The following is an 18,278-nucleotide window of genomic DNA, read 5'->3' as shown; positions in this document are numbered from 1 at the left end:
CAGAAATAAAGACGTGAAGGGATGGCATCCTATTCCCCAATTCCAGCATTGTCCCTAACAGAAGATAACAGCTGCCTGGTAGATATAAGAACATCACTCAAAAGTAAAAATCCAGGTCCTACTGTGACACATTCAGTTACATTGAGTAGGAGAAACAACAGCCTGTCAGAAAGCAGTTCCATCCTAAAGTGCTGGCTCTTTCTGAAAGCACATGACCAGGCAAAATGACCTGAGATGCACCTACACACCAATATTACAACTAACAAAAATACACTTATTGGTTCAGGAATGAAATTATATATGGTAGAGTGAATTATTTGCAGTGTAAAACAGTGTAATTTAGAAATAAAGACGACACCATAAAAACTCGACAGAATCCCTTTAATGTTTTATTTAATGTTAGCTATACTTAATGAATGAAGGAAGATCCAAATTATGGAAAGATCCCTTAATCCGGAAAATCCCAGGTCCCGAGCATTCTGGATAACAGGTCCCATACCTGAAAGAAATGAAATGAAAATAAACCTCCATATACTGTAGAGCACAGTTCCCCTTTTAACATCACACATATAAAAGAGATACAACCATAAATGTCTACTTTAAAATATATCCTTAAAACCTCTTACTCCATACTCTGTAAGCCTTTAAAAAAAAAAAACCTTGATTTTTTTCCTACTCAAATTGATGGCCGTTTTATCTGTGCTTCAAATGCAAACTCTTCTGCATAACTCAAGCACGGACATTAAGCCTCCATTCATTTTAAATGCATAAAGATTTTTTCTTTTTTTGCAGAAGAGATGATTTATATTCAGGATCTGATTTTGGAAAGCATAAAGAGCCTTATTTGCGAAGTTGTTTACTGGTAACGAGAGACTGGCGTTTACTGCAAAGGTCAGGGACTCTATTGACATTGCCTTTCATCTTTTCCACATTAACTAAATGGGAATTGAAAGGTTAAACTATGTCGGCAGAAAGCAGTTTGAAGTTTCCTGCGCTTGCTGTAGTAGTTTGTAGCAGCATTTAAATTGAATTACCAAAGATGATTAGTAGCAATAATTGCTTTGCTTTCCTCGTTACTCGCATATAAAACCCACCAACCATAGCTAACGCTTTTGCCAGACTCCCTTTGTTGCAGTTATGGCTGTTTCTGTAACTTAAAAAGAAAATAAATTCTGCACGCAATTTATAGACTTCCTTATAAACCCCATTATGCGTTACCCATAGAGGCTTTCGGAATTGTGCAACAACAAGAATTCTACAGAACTACATTTTTGACATTTGTAATGACTTGAGAAGTCACACTTTTTAAAGGGCCCGTAACAATGAAGCAACTGTTTAAACAAACAATTCCTTATTGTTTTCTTATTTGCCTTTAATAACAATACCTTGTACTTAACTGAGTGAGCTGTGTGTATTTTAAAGCAATTGTTTTTAATGTTTTAAAAACAATTTAAACAGTGGTTCACTTTTACACTATAGGGATACTGTCATGGGAAAAAAATTTTTTCAAAATGAATCAGTTAATAGTGCTGCTCCAGCAGAATTCTGCACTGAATCTATTTCTCAAAAGAGCAAACAGATTTTTTTATATTCAATTTTGAAATCTGACATGGGGCTAGACATATTGGCAATTTCCCAGCTGCCCCAAGTCATGTGACTTGTGCTCGGATAAACTTCAATCACTCTTTACTGCTATACTGCAAGTTGGAGTGATATCAACCCCTTCCTTTCCCCCCCCCCAGCAGCCAAACAAAAGAACAATGGGACCATTAACCAGATAGCAGCTCCCTAACACAAGATAACAGCTGCCTGGTAGATCTAAGAACAACACTCAATAGTAAAAACCCATGTCCCACTGAGACACATTCAGTTACATTGAGAGGAAAAACAGCAGCCTGCCAGAAAGCATTTCTCTCCTAAAGTGCAGGCACAAGTCACATGACCAGGGGCAGCTGGGAAATTGACAAAATGTCTAGCCCCATGTCAGATTTCAAAATTGAATATAAAAAAATCTGTTTGCTCTTTTGAGAAATGGATTTCAGTGCAGAATTCATCTTTAAATTAACTGTTAGTATGATGTAGGAAGTGATATTCTGAGATAATTTGCAATTGGTTTTCATTTTTTACTATTTGTGGTTTTTGAGTTATTTGGCTTTTTTTTTCAGCAGCTCTCCAGTTTGCAATTTCGACAATCTGGTTGCTGGGGTCCAAATGACCCTAGCAACCATGCATTGATTTGAATAAGAGACTGGACTATGAATAGGAGAGGCCTGAATAGAAAGATGAGAAATAAAAAGTAGCAGTAACAATACATTTGAAGCCTTACAGAGCATATGTTTTTGAGATGGGGTCAGTGACCCCCATTTGAAAGCAGGAACGAGTCAAAAGAAGAAGGCAAATCATTCAAAAACTATAAAAAAAGAAAAAATGAAGGCCAATTGAAAAGTTGCTTAGAATTGGCCATTCTATAACATACTAATGGACTGGTTCACCTTTAAGTCAACTTTTAGTATGTTATAGAACGTCCTATCCCTGCATACATTGCAATTGGCTTTCAATATTTATTTTGTATAGCCTTTTAATTATTTGCTTTCCTTTTCTGCCTCTTTCTAGCATTCACACAGGGGTCACTGACCTCAGCTGACATAAAAAATGATTGTTCTCCAAGGCTCCAATGTTATTATCGTAATTGTAAATGAACAATGTCATTGTTACTTTTTACTACTTATCTTCCTGTTCAGTCCTTTTCCTAGTCATATTCCATCTCTCACTCAAATAACTGCATGGTTGCTAGGGTAAATTAGACCCTAGCAACCAGCTTCTGAAATTCCAAACTGGGGAACTGCAGAACCAAAAGCCAAATAACTGAAAAACCTCAAATATAACAAAGAAGACCGATTGCAAATTGTCTCAGAATATAAATGTCTATGTCATATTAAAAGTTGATATAAAGGTGAATTACTCCTTTAATTAGCATAAAGGTTTTTGGATGATTCACATTACCCAGGCCCCAAACATTCCACATAATAGAGCCCATAGAACCATTTTTCCTGGGGTCTCTTGGGCATGAAAATGCATCATCTACAGTTATAAATGGTAGTCAGAAAAGGTCTTTGTTTGATAGATGCCAGGAGAATGTTCATATCTAATACAACATGCTGATGGTAAAGTTTGGTGGGGGGAGGATAGTCCATGGTTTGGCTTCGGGCCCCTGGTTCAATGACACCCCTGACAATTATGTGCTCCTTACACATGGACATGGAGGAACTGGTCTGAACAAAGCCCTGACCTTAACCCAATGTAAAACCTGAGTTTTACAGCAACTGTGCCTGTGGCCTTCCATTTTCTGATTACATTCCTTACAGTTGAAACTGGCAGTTTAAACCTCTGAGTTAATTTTTGTAGCCTTCCTCTAAACCATGATACTGAACAACCTTTGTTTTCAGATCTTTTGTGAGTTGCTTTGAGGATCCCATGCTGACACTCTTCAGAGGAGAGTCAAACAGAAGTGCAACTTGCAATTGGCCACCTTAAATACCTTTTCTCATGATTGGACACACCCGCGTATGAAGTTCAAGGCTCAGTGTCCGACTGGGACACCAGGGGCCCACCAAAAACCCTTAGACCAAGGGCCCACCCAAAAGCCTTTAGACCAGGGGCCCACTCTAAGATTATTTTCTTCCTCTCCTCACTCAACCTCTATTTGCCTATTCTCTTTTCTTTACATACTATAACCTATTATTCCATCTATTTAGCCTCTTAATTCTCATAGAAATAGGAAATGGCCTTGACATAAGCCAAATGTTTAGGAGCAGGAGGGCCCACTGACACCTGAGCCCACTGGGAGTTTTCCTGGTATCCCGGTGGGCCAGTCCGATACTGTCAAGGCTTAACGAGCTAATCCAACCAATGTGGTGTTGCCAGTAATTAGTATTGAGCAGTTAAATGCAGTCAAATTAACAAAATATACAACGGTACCCAAATTTTTGCACAGCCAGTTTTTCACATTTGATTTAATTTCATACAACTGAATACTGCTTCACTAAAAATCTTTGTTCAGAAAACAGCCAATAATCAGATGTTCCTGGCAAATGAAAGACATACCACTGTTATCTTTTTAGTTGAAAGTGGAGTAAATTATTGTGCAGGCTGAGAGGGGTTCCCAAACTTTTTCATACGACTGTAAGAATATCTAAATTACAGAAATATCCAATATCCAAATATCTGGAAAACCCCAGGTTCTGAGCATTCTGAATAACAGGTCCCATACCTGTAGTGTATCCTTTCATTCTAGATATATGTGTTATGGTAGGACTTCGCAGACGTTTTCGTCGCGATCCGACACACTGCGACACAACGCTGGTGACAAATCGCATGCAACTGAAAAAAGGTGCATGCTGTGTCTGCATCCGACAGTTGTGTCACTTCAGATCAACGCTGCGACTTCATCCGACATTTCTATCTCATACCTTATTTCTGTCCGGCGTTTTATCGGAGCACGTCGGATTGCGCCGAAAATGTCCCTGTAGTCCTACCCTAAGGGCTAAAAGTGCATTTAGTTGAGATGAAGGGAAAAATTCACTAACCTCCGAAAATTCGCCAGCGACGGCTTCGCTCACATCGAAACTCTTCGCCGCCTGGCAAAGTTGCGCTAGCGTTACTGCGACAAGCAAATCGAAGTTGCACTAGTGTTGGCTAATTAGCATACGGCGGGAAGTTAAAGTACAATGGATGTATATGTTGCAGCAAATACATTACACTACACAAGCCCAGGGAACCTTAAAGGGATACTGTCATGGGAAAAAAAAATGTTTTCAAAATGAATCAGTTAATAGTGCTGCTCCAGCAGAATTCTGCACTGAAATCCATTTCTCAAAAGAGCAAACAGATTTTTTTTTATATTCAATTTTGAAATCTGACATGGGGCTAGACATTTTGTCAATTTCCCAGCTGCCCCAAATCATGTGACTTGTGCTCTGATAAACTTCAATCACTCTTTACTGCTGTATTGCAAGTTAGAGTGATATCACCCCCTCCCTCTTCCCCCCAGCAGCCAAACAAAAGAACAATGGGAAGGTAACCAGATAGCAGCTGCCTGGTAGATATAAAAACAACACACAATAGTAAAAACCTATGTCTCACTGAGACACATACAGTTACATTGAGAAGGAAAAACAGCAGCCTGCCAAAAAGCATTTCTCTCCTAAAGTGCAGGCACAAGTCACATGACTGGGGGCAGCTGGGAAATTGACAAAATGTCTAGCCCCATGTCATATTTCAAAATTGAATATAAAAAAATCTGTTTGCTCTTTTGAGAAATGGATTTCAGTGCAGAATTCTGCTGGAGTAGCACTATTAACTGATTCATTTTGAAAAAAATTTTTTTCCCCATGACTGTATCCCTTTAATAAAATAAAATAAAGTTGTTATATTGCCCTACACATGAGCCCAGTGTATAGTTTATGTGCCATATGTTAGGAAATTTAGGGGGTAAGCCGGTTACCCCAAAATAAATTTACGCTCTTTTTCAGCCTATCACCCTGAAAAAAATAAGACACCAATGTTTTTTGGGAATTAGAAAATTTTTCAACTATTTTTTGAGGAACCCCTATCTACTCTATTTCACTTCGCCTGGTCTGGGGTGGCAAAGGCAAGTCCGGCGCAAGAGGTAACGTTCAGTAAAATCCGCATCTTAGTGAATTTGCGTAGTTACGTCCATTCGCCAGAGCCCAAATTTGCCAGGCATTAGGGAGCGAAGTACCGCTAGAGTCTATCTCCTTCGCTAGAGAAGTTACGCCACGACTATTAGTAAATCGGCGAAGTTACGACATGACGTCACGCTGGCGAATTTTTAGTAAACTTGCCCTGATGAGTTTTGGGAGGGAATGGAAAGACCAAACGATGATCTCGGAGCATGAAATCTATTGCAATAGAGCGACAGACATTCAGTACGTTGAGGGCTCCACTCTTTGGAGAACTCTTCAAAATCCCCTTCAATGTCTTGTCAGAGCTTTTCATAGAAACGTATTGAAAAACACTCTGCCGATGGCAAATACTTGTAGTGACAGACGCCAGCGTGCGCTTTAGTGATTGGTGTCCACCTATCACTGCCATTGTCAGCCATTCCCATTATTTTCCGAAGTGATGACAGGTCATATCCCCGGGGCACTGAAATGTTCCCAGCAACAAGCTGAATAATGGAAATAAAACTGCCACATTATAACAATACATTTTTTTTTTCCCCAGAAACCCACAGCAGCTTCATTGAAACAACACATTATTGCTACTATATTTGATATCCACTTCCAGAAAGGTAATTGCTTCCCAACAGGTGTCCCTATACTGTCCTTATATGTCCCACGTCTGTGCGGGTCCCTTTCTGTGACACAAACGGGCACCCTATTGGGCAATGTGCTGCGTCTCACGTGTAGCTATTATTTTGTCTCCAGAGAGGATTTATAATTATCAGGAAGAAAGTTATTGTCCCTCATTTACAGTTGGATAAACGACAAAAACCGGAGATAATAATTATACAGATGGCACCGAGCTGGCGTTTGTAAGTGAACCCGCAGCGCTGACTGTCAGCTGGCGCGGCTGAGGAAACGTACAGCACCTGTTCAAGCCATAGGTGTCATGTTATTGGCAATGTACAAAATGGCAATAATGAAAATAGATTCCGCCAGCAAAATCCCTAATTGAAGCCTCTAATAACTGTATTCTTAGCAAAAAAAAAAACAAAAACATATGGGCTGTGTTCTGTTTATTGCCGACAAGCAATGTATCCAAACTATTCTGTGCCTAAAAATATTTATTTATGCACATAAGCCATTTAAAAAACATTCGAGTAAAAATGCTTGTTTTTGCCTGAAGTCAGTTCCCATAGTTTAGGAAATTTTTGAAAAATACCTTTTTTTTTATCTTGTCGGTTTCCTGGTAGACCGGGGGGCTATTTACTTTCTTCCAGCATGGGATTCTATGTCAGTCTAAAGCTGGCCATAGATGTTGAGATTTTTAAAAGATCCGATCCTCATCGTGAGACCACGATTTTCTCGGAACGATCGTACGAATTGACCATCAACTAAAAAGACCAATTTGCCAGGAAAACAAAGGGGAGCTGCCTGCTTGGCCCTGCAAACATAGATAGATTGCACTGGGACCGATAACGATTTTTTAACCTGGCCGATCAATTTCCTGACAGATGATGGCCGAAAAACCGTAAGATGTACGATCGTTCGAATCCCGCTAACCGCATGATAATTTCGAAGGATTTGTCGGACTTCGCTAAAATCGGTCGTTCGTCTAGAATAATCGTCGCGTCTATGGGGAGCTTTTCCCAAAAAGTCATTGGTCTGAAAACCCTTTGTTTTTTTATTACATCATAATCCAGCAGCCTAAACATTTGCTTACTCAAGAAAATTGGGGGAAATAAGCAAATAAAGAAATAACGATGTTCCATTGAAAAACTGCAAACAATGTAAAATGAAGTCCAATTGAAAAGAATAGTAAAAGTCAAAGGGGTTGTTCACCTTTAAATTAACTTTTTAAATGGTTTAGAAAGTGACATTCTGAGTAGGGATGCACCGAATCCACTAATTTGGGTTAGGCCGAATACCGAACCGAATCCTAATTTGCATATGCAAATTAAGGATGGGAAGGTGAAAACATTTTTTACTTCCTTGTTTTGTGACAAATTTGTGACAATTTCCCTACCCACCCCTAATTTGCATATGCAAATTCGGATTGGGTTCGGCCTGGCAGAAGGATTCGGCCGAATCCGAATCCTGCTGAAAAAGGCCGAATCCTGGATTCGTTGCATCCCTAATTCTGAGACAATGTACAATTGGTTTTCATTTCCTATTATTTGTGGATTTTGAGTTATTTAGCTTTTTATTCAGCACTGTTTGCAATAGAGCAATCTGGTTGCTAGGGTCCAAATTAATATAGCAACCATGCACTAATTAAATTAAAAAACACAAATAATAAAAAAATGAAAACCAATTGCAAATTGTCTCGGAATATCACTCTCTACAATATACATCATATATACAGTTATCTCAAAGGTGAACAAACCCTTTAATTCTTGAGCTATACAGGGCACATAGGGATGTTGAAGCTATTTGGTCCTTGCGAGATAGATAATTACATTACCAAAGCACACATAAAAAAAGGAGTATATTTGCATTTTTCTAATCATGGCTCTCATTAGCAGATTTGCTGACTCAGCACAATCACAGTTTGATACATCAGTTGATACATTACTTTAGTCAAATGTGTGGTTCACCTTTGAGTTAACTTTTGGTATGTTAAAGAATGACTAATTCTAAGCAACGTTTCAATTGGTCTTCATTTTTTAAATGTTGTATAGATTTTTAAATTATTTTTTTTCCAGCTCTCAAATGGGGGTCGCTGACCCCGCCTAATTTTTTGTAATGCTACAAATGTATTGTTATGGCTACTTATTATTACTCATCTTTCTATTCAGGCCTCTCATATTCATATCCCAGTCTCTTATACAAATCAGTGCATAGTTGCTAGGGTAATTTGGACCCTAGCAACCAGACTGCTGAAATTCCAAACTGGAGAGCTGCTGAATAAAAAGTTCTATAACTCAAAAACAACAAATAGTAGAAAATGAAAACCAATTGCAAATGGTCTCAGAATTGTCTACATCATATTAAAAGTTAACTCAAAGGTGAACAACCCTTTTAGGGGGGGCCTAGTTGTAAATTTTGGGGTCTAGTTACGCCACTGGCTTGTGTCCAGGCTACAGAGAGATACTTGCTCTCAAACACATTTCTGTATTTCAGTTTGAACAATGGTGTAAGTCAGCATTATCATTATTATTATTATTATATGTGTCTGGCCGCAGCTACAATCAGTCATCGCTGATCTCTCATTATACAACTTGTCCCGGGAATCAGATTTTTAGCCACAAATAACAGACAGCGTTGCTGCTAAATCCCAGTGTCCGTTGCATGAGACAGCCTGTAAATCATCATAAAGAAGCATCTCATAAACATTAGTGGGGCTCTTCTCCAATGCTATAGTCTGTGATGGATCACTCCATAGACACTGGCCAGGCTGCTCGGCTGATGAAACGTCTGCCATTATGTTTCCCAATAAACCCAACATGATGTCTTATTGAGCAATTCATCAGCAGAGCATACATTTCTTCTTTAATTAAAATAATATTGATATGCAGATTGACCCCACTCCTAGTTTACATGTCTCGGGTCTCTGCCTGGTTTGGAAGTGTCCGATCTGCACTTTGGCAGCTGTCGTCCATTTCTCGTACTCGATGTTGATGGAATTTGCATTTTATGTCATCATTAACTTCTTTCTGACCTGAAACTGAATATTTCATGAAAACTTTCCGTGTTCTATTGAACATATGCCCTAGAGGTGTTACTGATAAAGTGCCACAGGCAGGGATGCCGCCTTTTCTTCAGACCTTTATCGGCCATTGACGCAAGGATTAGAGGCGGATCCAAAAGGGGGCAGAGCGGGGTTGTTCACTTTTAAATAACATAGTAAGTAAGGTTGAAAAAAGACACATGTCCATCAAGTTCAACCATAAGGGTAGGACTACACGGCGCAATCCGACGCGCTGCATCAAAACGCCTGCGACAAATCGCATGCGACAGAAATAAGGTAAGAGTTAGAAATGTTGGATGAAATTGCATCGTTGATCCGACAGTCGTGTCGCGTCGGATCAACGATGCGACTTCATCCAACATTTCTCCTTACCTTATTTCTGTCATGGGGATTGGGTAGTGATGTCATGGGGATGGAGTAGTGGAGTAGTAATGTGATGGGGATGGAATAGTGATGTCAATATAAAGTAGATGAATCAAGTGCACTGCCAAAAGTTACTTATGATGAATGCTTCAATCCTCTCGTAAAGGATGTACCGCACATCCAAAGTCAGAATTATTAGTAGAAGAGAGGAGAGCACTTCTGGAGTAGTGATGTCATGGGGATGGAGTAGTAATGTCATGGGGATTGGGTAGTGATGTCATGGGGATGGAGTACTAATATCATGGGGGTGGTGCTGGACAGAGGTGATTCAAATTTTGTGAGTAGGCCAGGTTTAGGAGCATACAGGGGGAGAAAAGCAAGGATATTTGGCCAGTTCGGTATTTGTAATACTGAAATACCGGCCAGGTAGCAACTCTAGATGGAGGTGTACTATAAATAAACATAGTATTTAGTTATTTATGCAGCAGCTCTCCAGTTTGTAGTGTTTGCAATCTGGCTGCTAGGGCCCGAATGACCCTAGCAACCAGGCATTTATTTGAATAACAGACTGGAATATGAATAGGAGAGGCCTGAATAGAAAGAGGAGTAATAAAATGTATCAATAACCGCCATATTACAAATTTTTTCTTTTCTTCGTTTCCTATAAAGCAGTGTCTAGATAGACTTGAGTATGTAATCTATAATTTGTACTGCTTTGTAGTGAGGTCATGGGGATGGAGTAGTATTGTCATGGGGATGGAGTAGTGATGTCATGGGGATTGAGTAGTGATGTCATGGGGATTGAGTAGTGATGTCATGGGGATGGACTAGTGATGTCATGGGGATGGAGTAGTGATGTCATGGGGATGGAGTAGTATTGTCATGGGGATGGAGTAGTGATGTCATGGGGATTGAGTAGTAATGTCATGGGGATTGAGTAGTGATGTCATGGCGATGGACTAGTGATGTCATGGGGATGGACTAGTGATGTCATGGGGATGGAGTAGTGATGTCATGGGGATAGAGTAGTGATGTCATGGGGATGGACTAGTGATGTCATGGGGATGGACTAGTGATGTCATGGGGATGGAGTAGTAATGTCATGGGGATTGGGTAGTAATGTCATGGGGATATAGTAGTAATGTCATGGGGATGGAGTAGTAATGTCATGGGGATGGAGTAGTAATGTCATAGGGGTGGCACTGGACAGAGGTGGTTCAAATTCTGTGAGTAGGGCAGGTTTGGGAGCATACAGGGGGAGAAAAGCAAGGATATTTGGCCAGTACAGTATTTGTAATACTGAAATACCGGCCAGGTAGCAACTCTAAATGGAGGTGTAATAAAAATAAACATAGTATATATAATAGGGTGGTTACGTACATCTCAACTGTCATGTTTTTAGAGGGACAGTCCCTCTTTTGACTGTTAAACCCGCAGTCCCTAGTTTGTACTGGAAAATCCAGTTTTTCATTGTAATAACTGAAAAATAGGTTCAAAATTTCATAATCTGCCAAAATTTGCAAAATGAACATGGTAATTAGGGGGTGTGGCCACACAAATGGGCATGGCGAAAAAAAAAAATTGTCCCTTTTTATTTCCAAAATGTTGGGAGGTATGCGGTTATGTTTGTAAATTGGCTGATACATTAGATAGCTTTAAGAAGGGGTTGGATGGTGTTTAGCAAGTGAGGGAATACAGGGTTGTGAGAGATAGCTCATAGTACAAGTTGATCCAGTGACTGGTCCATTTTGGAATCAGGAAGAAATTTTTTCCCACTCTGAGGCAAATTGCAGAAGCTTCAGATGGGGTTTTTTTGCCTTGTTCTACATCAACTAGCAGCTAGGCAGGTTATATATAGATATATATTAAAAGGTTGAACTTGATGGACATGTGTCTTTTTTTAACCTGACTTACTATGTGACTATGTTACTTATTCCATTTAAACTGTACTAGTAGCCAGCTAATAATACTTCATTTCCCACTAATAATACATCAGTTCCCACAATGCATTGCACACATCTCTGAATTTGCATCTTTCACAGGTTGCAGTAAGTGAAATGCATTGTGGGAAATGTAGTCCCGGGTTGGAGCAGAGCTGACTAGTGCAACATTGTTCTTGTGGTATATGTAATCAGGACCAGCAGTGCAGGATCAGGTCATTTCAGTTCAGAATCACTTTCACATCAGAATTACAATCATTTCCTAAAAAAAATGTCCAGTATGCGGGAAAGTTGCACAGAATTAAATTCGCTTCCATTGCGCAAACTGTAGCTTTGGGGTTACACTCCTTTAAAAGGGTACGGGCACATTTGTCTTATTTTTAGAAATGAATTTAGTATTTTATAAAGGCATTAGAATACTGAGGAAAGGTAGTGTCCCGTTTTCCGTAAGGATCCGGCGCAGGAATTGCCGCTAAATACACTTCCATAGGCTGTTACTTTCCACATAATCCTGCCAGCGCTTGCTGGGATTCCCTGTTTTTGTGCTGTGGGAAGAGACATCACTCCTGAAAGCTACACATTGGCCCAAGTCCCAGAAAATGATTGTTAATGTCCAACTGAGACACGATGGCACCTCAAACTGCAATGCTTTTCAATTGCTTTTAGCCTTGCCAAAAAAAAAAAAACGTTAAAAGCAAAGTCCGAAGCAAATCGGTTTTAAATACTAATAGAGAAGAATCTCTGATTAGCAGCAGAACAATATGCGAATAAATGTAAATATAGGTGAATAAATAGGTAAATAAATAATGGCGGCTCCACTGTTTGATGTATGAATGTGAACCTTGTGTGCAGCCGAGCTTGAAAATGTAAAGAACAAACTTATATTCTTTAGGTGGGACTGTACGGAAGGCTTGATAAGGAGCTGCTTCATTTTATTTCTATAATATAACCTTCAAATCTGATACAACGGTGCTGCCCAACTGTTTGACCCCCTTTGTGTAAACCCCCACATGAAAGTCTGCCTGCTGTGGCTGATTACCATGTGTAAAATTTAAAAGGTATCAGTACAGAGATTAACTGGCCCCTGCCCTGTACACCTCAAATTCTGACAGTAAACTCCTGTATTGCTCACACTTATAGAACCTCTATTGTTTACACCCCTAAAACCTGACTCTTTACACCTCAGACAGATTGAAACTGCCCATATTGTTCACCTGTTCAGCACTGTGTCACTGTATGTAGCACAGTATGAACTGTTCCTGGTCTTGATAAATTTCCCTGTCTCCTGCTGTATTCTGCCTCCCATGTGTTCACATTCTGTGCCTGCTCTATGCTCCCTGTATGTGCCATACTCTGCCTACCTTCCTTGTTTCTTCAATACTCTGCCTGCCCTATGCTCCCTGTGTGTGACATACTCTACCTGCCCTCTGACCGCCATCAGAAATATCAGGGCCCCCGTACGACACAATTTCCTGGGCCCCCTGGGCTGCGCCCACCGCAAGCCCCACCTACAGGTCCGCTCACCCCACCACACAGTAAAAAAACAAAAAAATATTGGTGGCTTAGGTTCCCACATGTTAATAAAAAATAACAAGATATTGGTGGTCAGGGCCCCCCATAAAAAAACATTTGTGGCCAGGGCCCCCCATTAAAAATATTGGTGGCTAGGACCCCACATGAGAAAAAAAATTGGTGGCCAGGACCCCCCCCCCAAATTATAAGAAAATTGGTGGCCAGGGCCCCTTAAACGTCCATGCCTTCCCGAAGTCAGCAGCTCTTAGAAAGATGGGGGCCCGGCTAATCAAGTAAGTGTGGCGTGGCCGGGCCCCCTTACCCTCGGGGCCCCCTACAACTCTCCCCCCTGTCCCCCCCTGATGGCTGCCCTGCTCCCTGTGTGTCATACTCTGCCTTCCCTATGCTCCCTGTGTGCCAAAGCAATCACAAGCTCCTGGCCCATCAGCATTAATGCCATAGGTGCAGGCGGATCACCCTTTGCCGCTGTCTAAGCCACCATTTGTAGTGGGTGAATGGAGAGCAAATGGTTTAATCCTGTGTTTGGGAGAGTGTCCACTTCCCTACCTCTCTTTTTCTCTGAAACTCAATTTTATCCAAATAATTCAAATGTCTAAAAATTATTTCCTTTTTCTCTGTGATAATAAAACAGTAGTTTGTATTTGATCCAAATTAAGAAATAATTAATAGGGATGCACCGAATCCACTTTTTTGGATTTGGCCGAACCCCCGAATCCTTTGCAAAAGATTCAGCCGAATACCGAACCGAATCCGAACCCTAATTTGCATATGCCAATTAGGTGTGGGATAGGGAAAACATTTTTTACTTCCTTGTTTTGTGACAAAAAGTCACGTGATTTCCCTCCCCGCCCCTAATTTACATATGCAAATTGGGATTCGCATTCGGTTAGGCCGGGCAGAAGGATTCGGCCGAATCCGAATCCTGGATTCTGTGCATCCCTAATAATTAATTCTTATTGGAAGCAAAACTAGCCTATTGGATTTATTCAATGTTTCCATGATTTTCTAGTAGATTTAAAGGTATGACAATCCAAATTATAGAAAGATCTTCGGAAAACCGCAAGTCTGGAGCATTTTGGATAACAAGTCCCATACCGGTACTGAGTCAGCACCACAGTTTGGGAACCTCTGCCTTAGGCTAACCAATTTTACCAACTTTGGTTCCCCCCAAACTGAATATGTAGAGGCAGTATTTTTCTTAAAGGATCTAAATTTTCCATCCTTGTTCCACTTCTGATTTTCTTATTCCGAGGTAACCATAACAAGAGCATTCCACATGTCATATAAGCTACTCATATTTGCCATTCTATTTGCTAATATTCATACCCAGCCCAAAAATATGCGGGCACCCGCTGATCTAATAAAGATCTAATATAGAGTGAACACCCAAAGAGCAATAACTCATCAAGGACAAATAACCACTGCAGTGCTATATTGTGTCTAGGTTATTTACTAAACTCCAAATGCAAAAATCACAAAGAATTCGTAATTGTTTTTTATAAAATCGGACTTTTAAAAAAATCACAAATTTTTCGGACTTTATTAAACCCCCGAGGATGGAAAAATCAGAATCAGAAAAAATGGGAGAAGTCCCAATGATTTTTTGATGTGCGCTGAGTTTCGTGCAATAACACCAAGTTTTCAGGCAAAAAACATAAGAAATCAGAGTTTTTGGGTGAAAAATCTGAAAAAATCTTACCTTTTGAGGTGAAAAATTCGGAAAAATCTTGAAAATCACATTTTTTCCCCGCAAAGCAAATTTTCGGGATAATGTAATAATAAATAAGCATAAAAAACCCGAGCAGATTTGATCAGAATTTGCAGCAGAAAATGTTGAGATAAAATCGGACCCCAAATGTAGATAATAGACTGTGAGCAAGGGGCCCCTGCAAATAATGGGTAAAAAAAACATTACCCGTGACCTTCACTCTTTTGTAGTTTTGAGAAGAATAATGCAGTGAAAAGTGGTGTTAAATGATTGGCACCTGTTCATATGTCAGATCCCCTGAGGCCATTAATATTTCTCATCGTACATGCTGGCTATTCTAAGCTTCGCTTTCTCTGCCACAATGTGCAAGAACAGCCATTCATGAGTCATTTATGAGTTGGGAGAAGCTTTTCCTTGAAAAGGTTTTTATATAGTAAAAAAGATCATTTTTTCCAGCAAAGGGTTTCACACAATTAACATAATAATTTAAAGTAGGGTTCATTTATGGTGGCAAGTGCAGCTGTGGTTGACGCCACTTTTTACTCCATTTTTCTGGCCTAAATAATTCTACACAACATAATAAATAGTCTCCTTTAAACTATATATAATGATAATCCATTTTTTAACAGAAATGGGGTCCAGCTTTATCCAGAAAACGGACCATTGTCCATTAAAGAGTGATGATCAGGGCTAAAACTCGGGGTAGTGAGACGAGGTACGGTTATGTGCCTCTTCTGTTACCTACCCCGAGTCCGGGACCTTGTTCCCCCCACATTTGTTCTCGTATGTGGGAGGGAGGTGTTGACGTGTCTGTCCGGCACTGGTGATGATTAGAATCTGGACAGTCCTTAAAACAAACAAACAAACTAAAACAAAACCTTTGAAGACCACACCAGCCTCAAGCACTGGCCTACAATATAAAATTTGTTGAGGGGTGGTATAAACAAGTTACCTATAGCAACCAATCAAATGCTTACATCTGACTTCATAGCTAACCAGTAAATTCCAAGTGCTGACTGGTTGCTATGGGTAACTAGACCAGCCGCACAATTTGCACGTTTTATTCCATTACCCTATTGTCAAAAGCTAAATCTTTTTTATGGTTGTCACAGATGGACGGCTAAACTGCAGTGGACCAATCAAATGGCCAGCCAGAGTTTTCGCCATTGTAATTGTGCGGCAGAACAATTTATACCTTTTAGATACAATGTCAATTTTTTACAGTTTTTTAATAACAACTGCTTCGATACTTTAAAGTCTATTTGGCATTGAATCGTATTTTTAGTTTAATTTTTTAATGTTTGTCCTGTGCTTCAGCCTATGGATTTCCCAGGATGTTGTACAGGTATGTTATCCAGAATGCTTGGGACCTGGGGTTTTCCGGATAAGGAATCTTTCCATAATTTGGATCTTCATACCTTAAAAGTAGTGATGGGCGAATTTATTCGCCAGAGGCGAATTTGCAGCAAAGTCCCGCGTTTTACGCCAGTGAATAAATTAAGCTGTTAAAATTCACCAGCGAAGTCCAAAACAAATGGATGTTGGCGTCCATTTTTTTGGACGCCAGCGCACATTCGCTGACGAAAATGCACCAGCGTCCAAAAAAACGGACACTGGCATCCATTTTTTTTGGACTTTGCCGGTGAATTTTCGCAGCAGGATTTATTCACTGGCGGCGAAACGCGGGAATTCGCCGGTGACGTTTTGCAAATTTTTCAGAGTTTCGTGAATTTCACGGGAAATTTGCGAATTTTTCGGTGAAGTGAAACGGGACAAATTCGCCCATCACTACTTAAAAGTCTACAAGAAAATAATTTGAATATTAAATAAACCCGATAGGCTGATATTGCTTCCAATAAGGATTAATTATAAATGTGGATCAATAAAAGTTACCTTTTATTATTAAAGAGAAAAAGGGGAATCATTTGAAAAGATTGTTATTTGAATAAAATGGAGTCTATGGAGCTTTCTGGATAAAGGGTTTCCAGATAACAGATCCCATACCTGTGGGCCTAGTATATATACTGTGTCTGCTCATAAAGGTCAACATGTCGGAGTCCAGTGCCCCCAATAATATAGGGGTTTAGGCATAAAGGGGGTTCTGTTGTGATGCTGAAAGTCTTACAGTTTCTCTATATGAGAAGTCACATGGCAGTGGAGTATAAACTCATTTCTAATCGCTGGAACTGACGGATGCTGCAGTGCTGCACACAGATTTATCCTTAAAGCAATGGAACCTGCAGCTGCATGATCTATTGTACCTGATACTGAAACACCAGCAAAACTAACATCATCCACAGTTTGTCCTGTGAAAACAAAACTCAACGCTGAGTTGTTTTATACATAGAGAAGGATAACACGTCAGGCATGAGTAATATGACTTTTTATATTTCTCTAGATATGTTTATTATGTTTTTTCTTAAATATACAGGTATGGGACAAAACAGAAGGTCTGTATGTTTCTTTACTACAGGGTTTGGCAGCCTTCCGACACAATGTCCCCGCATAGTTGAGAGCATTTCAATGGAAAAGCCGTTTGTCACATTAATTGGACTTCTCGTAAACAACCCGCCTGAATTCCATCCTGGCTACCGTTAAAGATAAATGGACCAGAAAAGGACTATCGTTAACATTTTGTTTATTAACTCCCCTAAAGCTAATGGAAACATCATCAGTTCCAAATATTTGGTTGTAGCAATGAGTGGCTGAACCTGTCACTGCACATCTCAGGCCGAGTTTGCTCAGCGTCAATAAAGATCTGTTTGCAAACAACATTGTACAACACAGACTGATGGACTCCAGTAGAAATCAATATTTTGTGCCATTTGTATGAGGCGTTTGTGTGACTTAGTTTTATAATAGAAAATTGTATGTGCCTGTCTATACACAATTCCCACCTATCACTTATTTGTGATACAATAAAGCCTTGTAAAATATTAGGATATTGACCTGTGGGCCGATAAGTTATTTGTGATAAAATAAGCTTTGTAAAATAGTAGGACACTGACCTGTGAGCCGATCACTTAGATACTGTACACTGTATGGCCACACTACTACTACTTTGACTCTTCCACCCTATCAATGAGCTCCAAGGAGCTGATCAGAACGTTTCAAAAGCTATGCGCCAGCAACATTCATTGAGACCCAATGATGGAATAATTACCTTAAAGGTATACTGTCATGGGAAAACATGTTTTTTTTCCCCAAAATGCATCAGTTAATAGTGCTGATCCAGCAGAATTCTGCACTGAAATCCATTTTTCAAAAGAGCAAACAGATTTTGTTGTATTCAATTTTGAAATCTGACATAGGGCTAGACATATTGTCAATTTCCCAGCTGCCTCCAGTCATGTGACTTG

General features: G+C 39.8%; 1 protein-coding gene across 1 annotated transcript in view; it reads left to right on the top strand.

Moving 5' to 3' along the window:
• nsun3.L (NOP2/Sun RNA methyltransferase family member 3 L homeolog) overlaps positions 1–17,844 on the top strand; it is a 41,892-nt gene extending 24,048 nt beyond the window's left edge. Inside the window, exon 6 of the mRNA XM_041581595.1 lies at positions 17,351–17,844. Coding sequence (XP_041437529.1) covers positions 17,351–17,432 — 82 coding nt within the window. The 3' untranslated portion in view covers positions 17,433–17,844. The remainder of the gene's footprint in view (positions 1–17,350) is intronic.
• Positions 17,845–18,278: the final 434 nt, after the last annotated feature.

This window comes from Xenopus laevis, chromosome 2L, assembly GCF_017654675.1.
Source record: "Xenopus laevis strain J_2021 chromosome 2L, Xenopus_laevis_v10.1, whole genome shotgun sequence".
Classification (NCBI taxonomy): Eukaryota; Metazoa; Chordata; class Amphibia; order Anura; family Pipidae; genus Xenopus; species Xenopus laevis.
Note: the sequence above shows the minus strand (reverse complement) of the source record. Positions and strands in the feature narration are given on the sequence as shown.